The sequence below is a fragment of the Morus notabilis genome, unplaced genomic scaffold (genome assembly GCF_000414095.1).
Source record: "Morus notabilis unplaced genomic scaffold, ASM41409v2 Scaffold1175, whole genome shotgun sequence".
Lineage (NCBI taxonomy): Eukaryota > Viridiplantae > Streptophyta > Magnoliopsida > Rosales > Moraceae > Morus > Morus notabilis.
This window is the reverse complement of record NW_010365976.1, coordinates 226,708-237,270: the sequence shown is the minus strand read 5'-3', so window position 1 is coordinate 237,270 and position 10,563 is coordinate 226,708. Positions and strand designations below refer to the sequence as shown.

General features: G+C 32.0%; 1 protein-coding gene across 1 annotated transcript; it reads left to right on the top strand.

Annotated features, from left to right (window-relative positions):
- The first annotated feature begins 1,640 nt into the window (after positions 1-1,640).
- LOC112093760 (L-type lectin-domain containing receptor kinase IV.1-like) lies at positions 1,641-3,687 on the top strand. Its single transcript, XM_024172816.1, has one exon. It carries the CDS (start codon positions 1,657-1,659, stop codon positions 3,685-3,687), a length of 2,031 nt encoding a protein of 676 aa, XP_024028584.1. The 5' UTR covers positions 1,641-1,656.
- The last annotated feature ends 6,876 nt before the right edge of the window (positions 3,688-10,563 follow it).

Genomic DNA, 10,563 nt, shown 5'->3' with positions numbered 1-10,563 from the left:
AAAAAAAAAGAAAAAGGCTAAAATTCTGGCAGCTCCCTGCCAGAAGGGGCAGAGGAGCTCGCGACGAGGGCCGTACCTTGCGATGGAATCGTGATCTCCGTCGGGACGGACCTCGCTTGGCACAAGCCACGACGAAATTGCTACCTTCGTCGCGACGGGATAGCAACCTCAAATGCAATGGGCCGTGACGAAATCGTGACCTCCGCCTTTCTCCTCTGCCGCGCGATGTCCTTCTCCACAGACAAGATTTGAACACGAGCTTTCTTTCCCCACCGACAGTGACGGCCTCAAACTCCAGAATCGCGATTTCTCCATCGGCTATAGTCGCGACGGAGCAACCCACGAGTGAGTCGAGACCACTGCCCTGGCAACCCCACTCACCGAGATCTGAAGCTTTCAGATTTGGGTCGCCGACAACGTCTCACTGAAGGCAACATAGGAGATCAGATCTCCACTTTTTTTACTTTAATTTTCATTTTATTTTGCTTAAATAAATTTGATTTGGTGCAATCAGGTGTATTTTTGTCTCTATAGGATCATATCATCATGAGCGTTCAATTCTAATTCAACGGATGCAAGCGTTTGCTATTAGTAATATTAAAGGAATGGGGTATGATATAATTTTCTTTAAAAAAAAATACATATATTCGTTAAATGTACAATTTTTCTGAAAGCATAAATGTACAATTCGCAAGTGAATAAATTTGACTTTTCTTTTGGTCGGATTACGAATCCATTTAATTCGCTTATTTAAATTTTTAAAACATGAAAAAAAATAGACCATGGTGATTGATGAATATGGAATGCTTGTTTCGTCTTTTAGTACAGTGGTCCTAACTCCTAAATATGACCCTTGCATGTTGCAAGCTGCAAGTGTAAATTTATGTACTTGTTGTTTAGAAAAGTTCCCCACCAGCGTCAAGGTCATTTTCTATAATATCTTCGACTGAAACACAAAAATTAGTGGTCATAATTTTTCTGAAAGACAGAAAATTTTATCCACTTATTTTAGAAAAGATCATCATTCACAAAGAGTAGCATACATAGTTAACCCGTTTGTTATAAAGATTTGAATCATAATTTAAATTTTTGAGAAAATTATAAAAATAACCATTGTTTTTAATCATCCTATTACTTTATGCCATAAAAAGATTCTAGTAGTATATGAAATGTATTAGGATAAAATAATAAAAATATCTCATCAAGAAAAAAATATTCTAACAGATTATAAAAGATATCTTGAAAGAATATTAATGGCATAAATGATAAATTTTGATGACAAAAATAAAATATTGATTTTTTATGACATTCTTGAAAATTTTCTTAACTTTTTTTTTATAGTGGTAATTTCTTTTCCAACTTTTTGTTCACGTCTATCGAAATAAAACTTATAATGATGTTATTTATTTATTTATTTTAGTGAGCGTGTGGTGGATTACTATTGTTATTGTTGTTGTTTTAACTTTGAGGGATGGGGGATTATTTTTTAAGATTATTAATTAAGGTCTTGACCTCAAATTTTTTCCTATGAAAAATGAGGTATTTGGAGTTGAGACCTCTTAGATAGAGAATTGCAGTGAGTTATTAAACCTAAGTAGATCAACATGACAAAATAGAGTATTCATAGCAGAAGAAAAAACTCTATTCAGCCTAGCCATGTTCTCCAAGCTCCTAATTCCTTTGCTTCTACTCCAAATCTCAACGCCATCTTCATCCAAAGATCTCAACTTCACCTTCAATGGATTCAAACCCGCCGACCTAGCCCTCGACGGCATTGCAGAGGTCACCGCCACAGGCCTCTTGCGCCTCACGAACGACACAAAGCAGCAAAAAGGCCACGCCTTCTTTGCCAACCCGGTGACCTTCAAGAGCTCCCCAGCCGGCGCCGTTTCCTCCTTCTCCACAACCTTTGTCTTCGCCATCCGATCCGAATATGCAACGTTGAGTGGCCATGGCTTTGCTTTCGTGATCTCTCCGACGAGAGGCCTACCGGGAGCTCTTTCTGGCCATTACCTCGGCCTATTCAACGGCTCCAACAACGGCAACGCCACCAACCATGTCTTTGCCGTCGAGTTCGACACGATCGAAAGCAGCGCGGTTGAGGACATCGACGACATCAACGACAACCATGTTGGAATCGACATAAACGGATTGAAGTCAGAGAAATCGACTCCGGCAGGGTATTATAATGACAAAAATGGTGAGTTAAAAAACTTGACTCTAATAAGTGGCCAACCAATGAAAGTTTGGATAGATTACGATGGTTCCAAAAAGCAAATTAATGTGAGTTTGTCTCCAACAAATGTTGAAAACAAACCCCAAAAACCACTTTTGTCTTTGACAAAAGATCTTTCTTCAGTAATTGAAGAAATCATGTACGTTGGTTTTTCCTCCTCCACAGGCTCTGTCCCTACTTCTCATTACATACTTGGTTGGAGCTTTAAGCTCAATGGTCAAGTTGAAGACCTTGACATCTCCGAGCTTCCGAAGCTACCTCGGATAAAACCGAAGCCAAAATCGAAGCTCTTGACAATTGGATTGCCGGCGATTTGTCTATCATTTATCGGTGTCGGAATTTTGGGTGTGGTTTATTTCATTAAGCGGAAGAGAAAGTTTGCTGAATTGGTGGAAGATTGGGAACTTCAATATGGGCCTCAAAGGTACAAATACAAACACTTGTATATTGCTACGAAGGGGTTCAAGGAAAAAGAGCTTTTGGGGAGTGGAGGATTTGGGACAGTCTACAAAGGAGTGTTACCCACAACAAAAACAGAGATTGCTGTGAAGAAAGTTTCTCATGAATCAAGACAAGGGATGAGAGAATTCGTAGCCGAAATCGCTAGTATGGGCCGGCTGCGACACCGGAATCTAGTCCCCCTTTTAGGCTATTGTCGCCGAAAAGGGGAACTTCTATTAGTCTATGATTACATGCCTAATGGGAGTTTAGACAAGTACCTCTACGATCAACCAAAAACGACACTCAATTGGAGTCAGAGATTCCGAGTCATAAAAGGCGTCGCCGCCGGCCTTTTCTACCTCCACGAAGAGTGGGAACAAGTCGTTGTTCATCGCGACGTCAAGGCGAGTAATGTGCTTCTCGACGGAGAATTGAATGGCCGGTTAGGGGATTTTGGTTTGGCGAGGCTATACGATCACGGGACCGATCCTCAAACCACGCACATCGTCGGAACCGTAGGATATCTCGCGCCAGAACATACTAGAACTGGAAAGGCGACAACGAGCACTGATGTCTTCGCCTTCGGGGCGTTCCTCCTCGAAGTCGCCAGCGGTAGAAGGCCGATAGAAGGACGGAGTTCAGCAGATGACATGATATTGGTGGATTATGTGTTTTCTTGTTGGAGTAGAGGGTGTATTATGGAGGCGAAAGATCCGAATTTGGGGACGGATTTTGTGGAGGACGAGGTGGAGCTGGTGATGAAGTTGGGGTTGCTGTGTTCGCATTCGGAACCGGTAGTGAGGCCGAGCATGAGGCAGGTGGTGCAGTACTTGGAGAGGGACATTGCAATGTCGGGCTTGTCCACGTTGGGACTCTGCGCAGGTGGTTTGACGTTTGCTAAGGGAGAAGGGTTTACCGATTTTGCCACGCCCTATCCGTCTTCAATGAACACGGCCTTCTCGCATGCCTCATCGTCCGTTGCCGAGTCGCTTCTCTCTGGTGGCCGGTAAATTAAAAAATGTGAATTACTTTTCTTGTATGTGTATCAGCCTATGTATACACGTATTATTAAGGGTCCGTTTTGTTCGCTGATTTAAATTTTTAATTCGAGTTTAGATGTGACTTTATATGAGAGCTTTTTACTGTAACAAAAAAGTTAGATGTGACTATTTCTGAGAGTTTTTTATTATTGTAAAACTCGAATCAGTGAAAAGAACAGAGCCTAAAAATATTCTTTTATTTGGCTCTTGTCTTCAAAATAATTAAAGTCATATTATCATTTTAGCACTCTTTATTATAGTTAAACATCTCGTTAGTTTTATGTGGTTTTAATAATACGAAAACGGCATATTCACATTTAAAAGAATAATCTTTCAATATTATGAGACCAAGTCATCGTTCATAGTGACGTCAAGGCGAGTAAAGTGCTTCTCAACAGAGAATTGAACGGCCGATTAGGGGATTTCGGTTTGGCGAGGCTATACGATCACGGGACCAATCCTCAAACCTCGCACATTATCGGAACGGTAGGATATCTCGCGCCAGAACATACTAGAACCGGAAGGGCGACGACGAGCACTGATGTCTTTGCCTTCGGGGCGTTCCTCCTCGAAGTCGCCAGTGGTAGAAGGCCGATAGAAGGACGGAGTTCAGCAGAGGACATGATATTGGTGGATTATGTGTTTTCTTGTTGGAGTAGAGGGAGTATTACGGAGGCGAAAGATCCGAATTTGGGGACGGATTTTGTGGAGGTGGAGGTGGAGCTGGTGATGAAGTTGGGGCTGCTGTGTACACATTCGGAACCGGCAGTGAGGCCGAGCATGGGGCAGGTGGTGCAATACTTGGAGAGGCACGTTGCAATGCCGAATTTGTCCACGTTGGGACTCTGCGTAGGTGGTTTGACGTTTGCGAAGGGAGAAGGGTTTACCGATTTCGCCACGCCTTATCCATCTTCAATGAACACAGCCTTCTCGCACGCCTCATCGTCCGTTGCTGAGTCGCTTCTCTCTGGTGGCCGGTAAATTAAAAAATGTGAATTACTTTTCTTGTATGTGTATCAGCCTATGTATACACGTATTATTAAGGGTCTATTTTGTTCGTTGATTTGAATTTTTAATTCGAGTTGAGATGTGACTTTATATTAGAGCTTTTTTTCTGTAACCAAAAAGTTAAATGTGACTATTTCTGAGAGATTTTTACTATTGTAAAATTCGAATCGGTGAAATGAACAGAGCCTAAAAATATTCTTTTATTGGACTCTTGTCTTCAAAATAATTAAAGTCATATTATCATTTTAGTACTCTTTATTATAGTTAAACATCTCGTTAGTATTATGTGGTTTTAATAATACGAAAACGGTATATTCACGTTTAAAAGAATAATCTTTCAATATTATGAGACTAATTTTTGAGATATAAAATATCCATTCTACCATTCTCACTAACTAATAACAAACTAATAATTTTTTAAAAAAATTCTAAAAATACTATAATATTTAAAAAATTAAAAAATTTGAATAAGTTAACTTGTTTTTGGAAAATATATTTAAGGTTATTAGTTTCTATTTAATTAATAAAAATAATATTTTAATCATTGTACGTCCTAAAAATTAGTCTTAAAATACTAAAATAACCTTTCTTTAAAAGTGTGTAGTGTTTTAATATTATTTAAAATACAGAGTACTAACAACATGTTTTGCCATCATAAATGGTATTAAAACAATTTTATCTCTTTAAAAAGGATTTTGGCTCTTTTATTTAACCAACTAATTGGTAAAATGTTTTTATTTTTATTTTTATCATTGATGCAATATGGAGTAATTCGATAAACACCCACAAATTATATATCTTATTTCAACATGATACTAAAATTTGAAAATGGCCAATTTTTGCTCTTGTAATTCCTAATATTACTGATTGAGCTATTGATTTTAACACAATTTGTCCTCTAAGCTATTATTTTTATATAAATTTATCCTCCAATTTTTTTAAATATCAGGGCAAGTTGAAACAAAATAAATAATATCTAAGAGACATTTATGAAACTAATAAGTTAATACAATATTTTTTTAAATGACTTTACATAGTACGTGAAATGAACTCTTTGAAAAAAATCATAAAACATATCCAACTAGGATACATAGTTTGGGCCCGTTTAGTTCGCTAATTTGAGTTTTTAATTCGAGTTGAGAAGTGATTTTATGTTAGAGTTTTTTTCTGTAATAAAAAAGTTAGATGTGACTGTTTCTGAGAGTTTTTTACTGTAGTAAAACTCGAATTATAAACTCAAATCGATAAAATGAACGATGTCAGTAACATTTATAAAGTTAATCCGTGCATTATTATACATATGTTTGTTAAAAAAAACAAAACTAAAGAAGAAGAAGAAGAAATGTTGTGACGAAAAAAGTAGACGAATTCAGTTTCATCATTTTCAATTTATCGAATAATGTAATTATCAACAAAGTACGTTTTTCTTTTACTTTTGGGTTTGAAATTACAAAACTAACATTTTACTTGGTTTGGTTCCACCAAGTTTTTCTTTTTTTTGTTTGTACCAACGCAAACTGCTCAATTTCATTCCCCGCTAACCGGAAATTACTTTTTGCTTTTGTGTTTCAAACAAAAAACAATAACTACCTTTTGCTTTTATTTTACAAATAAAAAACAAAAAACACGTTTGGTAACGTTCATAATGGTCGGCAGCGACACGTTTAGTAATTAATTTTGTTTAGGTGAATGGCCGAACTTTATTTTAGATAAATTGATTTTTTACATTAGTTAATTAATTATATACCAATGGTTTATCATTGATTTATCAATAGTTTATCACAAATAAATTTGTAAATTATTGATTTAAATTATTTAATCATTAGTTGAGATTGGTTAATAAGTGATAAACCACAAATCAATACATTATTGATTAACCATTTCCATATATGATATATTTGTCTTTTTCTAATTTAACAAAATTTAGATAATTTATTAAAAAATGCTTAAAAAAACAATTTACTTTCAAATATCCAAAAATAAAAACAAAATGACACCGTGCGAGAAAAAACAATTTTGCTAAATGTACAACGAGGGGGAAGGACTTTTCAATGACCACTAAAAAAATAATACATGTTATATGAAAATGGAACGAAAAAAAATCCAAAAAATACCCTTTAGTTTTAACTAAGTATTTGGTATGAAGATTTGTGTCATGATTCGTGGCTCGCTACAGTATTTTCTCTCACAAAAAACGTACGTAAACCAAGAATGATTCTGAATCCATGAACCAAACGTCCACAAATTTCATGTGGCTCGTTACAGTGTTTTCTCTCACAAAAAACGCACGTAAACCAAGAATGATTCTAAATCTATGAATCAAACGTTCACAAATTTCATGTTTGCCTTTATGTGTTCGTTAAACCATCTCAAAATTATGAGCACTTTACAGAAACACCACAGGTTTTAAGTTTAGATTGACATGTATTAGTAGACATAAATTATTGTAAACAATGCTACAATCAAAACTACTTAAAAATTAAAAAATCTATAAAAATCATAAATATATGCTTGAAAAACCACAAATTCTCACAAAATCTAATGATATCGAATCAAATACAAAAAAGTACAAGCAAAATTTTATTCACTACACAAAATTTAAATCATATCACTGTGGTATATTTTGTAATAATTTTAGTACTCATAATAAAAGTCAATCCAACCTTAAAGACTAGGTTATAGTGCCTAAATATCTCTTAAAAATTATCCCTTAAGTTTTCAAAAGAACAGAAAAAGCCCATTAACCGGTTAAATTATAAAAAATAACATAAATAACCTTAACAATCAATATAAAAATATTATTTTTGAAATATTAATAACTAAGAATTAGATTTAGATAAAAACTTAAAAATTTCAATAAAATAAATCTATTAAAAAATCCAAATTTTACCATGTGAAATTGATCCAACGCAAGACAAAATCTTACATCATTGTCATCCACAGAGGACTAGTCGTATTTAAGAATTAGATTTTGATAAAAACTTAAACATTTCAATAAAATAAATCTATTAAAAAATCCAAATTTTGCCATGTCAAATTGATCCAACGCAAGACATAATCTTACGCCATTGTCATCCACAAAACTAGTCGTATTTTCACTTGTCAGATTGATCCTACCCCATACTACATTATGCTCCATGATCTTCCAAACCCACTGGTTCTTTTTTTTTTTCCCCCTTGGTTTTATTTAGCTTTGGTTTATTAAAAAAAATCTTAAGTGCCTAAGACCACTTGATCTAATGACACTGGGGTTTGGGTGAGGTAGGATTGGGTTGAGAGGTTGCAAGTTCACACTCGTATTATATATATATATATATATATATATATATATATATATATATATATATATATATATATATATATATATATATATATATATATATATATATATATATATATATATATATATATATATATATATATATATATATATATATATATATATATATATATATATATATATATATATATATATATATATATATATATATATATATATATATATATATATATATATATATATATATATATATATATATATATATATATATATATATATATATATATATATATATATATATATATATATATAATTATATAATTAAGGACAAATAATATTTAAATACTAATTATTTAAGTGTTTTAAAATTTAAAAACTTTGATCAGTTTTATTTATTTTTAAGTATTTTGAAAAACGTAGAGTCGAAATAGTTTCAAAATATAAGGAATACTTTTTGATTAGCAAGAGAGTGGCTCTATGCACACACCACTTTTTACTCTTCTTATTCTCTTTTAAATTAAAATTTCTTATTACAATAAAACCCTCACAAAAAATAGTAAAAAAAGGACACCTGACAATTAAAAAAAAAATTAAATTATACTTAAGAAGGAAACTAATGATAGAGTTTTTTTTCCTCTCCTCACAACCCACGTCATATTCCCAAATTATAAATTATTTCTATTTTAAAATTTATGTCAAAACCCTAATTTTCAACTTTTAGTTTACGGATTAGAACTATGTTGGTGAGATCGTCAAAGAATCAAAGGGGTCGTCCCTTTTTTTGCTGAAAATTTTGTTTTAGCATTCTTCTTTGTGTTGATTTGTTTGTTTTAAAATTTTTGTTTTCATTTAGATTAGACTTTCTTCAGCATTTCTATTTTCCTTTTAAAGGGTATTTTAGACATTTCAAATGTTAAAGTAGAGTGTTAACTGATTAAATGTATGAATTTGTATATTTAATGTAATGTAATGGTATAAGATTAAAAATCAAAGTATATTTTATGAATAAATCTTAAATCTTTTAGCTACATACTAAAGGAGAATCCATTTTTCGGATTCTCCTCCCCCACTAACGAATGTTTCGTTAGTGGGTTTTTTTTCCTCACCTTTTTCTTTTAGCTTTTCACTCCCTCCCCCCTCTCTTTTTAAACTTTCCATTTCTTTTTATGTTTTATTTCTTTTTTTATTTCTTTTTTCCTTTCTTTTTTTATCACCATTTTCATGTTTATCTTTTTTTACCCCATTATACATTTTATTTTTTTTCCTTTCTTCAAATTATTTTTCTCTATAATTCTTCATTAAAATAATTTATTTTTATATATATCTCTGTCTAAGGGGACGTTTGTTTCCTATATCCGTCCCTGATTCTGAATCATGATTCATAGTTCTCTACAGTATTTTTTCTCACAAAAAATACACGTAAAGCGAGAATAGTTCTGAATCATGATTCTGAATACATAAATTAAACGCTCTCTAAGTGTTTTTTTAAAACCCTCTTCTCCTACTATTGACGAAATGATTCGTCCCAGGCCTATATTTTTTTTTGTTTTTTTGTTTCGTTTTTGTTTTTCTTGTCCTTCATTATTCTTTATTCTTTCGGCCTTCATTTTTTTTTCTCTCTTTTTTTATTCTTTTTTGTTGATTTCCCTATTTTTTACTACATTACTAAGGAAAAATAAGTTTTTCCATTGATATTTGCAAAACATTTCGTACACGAGAGGTATATGCAAATGTTTCGTAAAAGATTTCTTTCCCCTTGCTCAAGCGAAATTTTTTTAAATTTTTTGGGATTTTCTTTTTTGAATTTTAGGTTTTTTTTCCCTTTACTTTTTGCTTTAAATCGTTTTCCCTTTTAGTTTTTTTTTCCTCTTTTTTTAAAGAAAAAAAATTTGTATACCTCGAGCGGTTTTTGATTAGTATATATAAGGTATAAAAAGATAAATATCCTTAAAAGATATGATTAATTATAAAAATTCTCTTTAAATTATATCTTTTATAATACTTTGTCCCTAAATCTTTAAAACTTGACATTTATTTTTTCTAAACAATAAAACATTAATAAAATCACCCTAAATCTTTAAAATCTGACATTTATTTTTCCTAAACAATAAAACATTAATAAAATCACCCATCCGTTAAGAAATCTAATAGCTTTTATAAGTATTGCATCTATAATAGTTGTAAAAAATAAAAATTCCTTATTTTTCATTTGGTTATTTTTATCGTAAAAAATATTAAAAAAAACTTCATAATTTTTTTATCATACCAAAAAAAATCATAAAATGTTTACTTATATTTAATTAATAATAAGTGTTTCATATTTAAAAGTATAAATTTAAATTAGTTTTAATTTTAAATTAAATTTTAAATCATATAATTACAAAAATACTTTTAAAATAATAAATTTAATATTAATTTTCGTTAAAAATTTAATAAAATAAGGTTTTTATTAATATTTTATTATTTAAGAGTAACATCGGATGAGAAAATTTTCGTAATTAATCTCAAAAGATATATGTCCTCCAATAAGATTCACTTTAAACACTGTTTGTGAGAAA

What these genes read in the sequence shown, in the direction of transcription:
- LOC112093760 (XM_024172816.1), top strand. Translation starts at nt 1,657, where the DNA reads ATGTTCTCCAAGCTCCTAATTCCTTTGCTTCTACTCCAAATCTCAACG.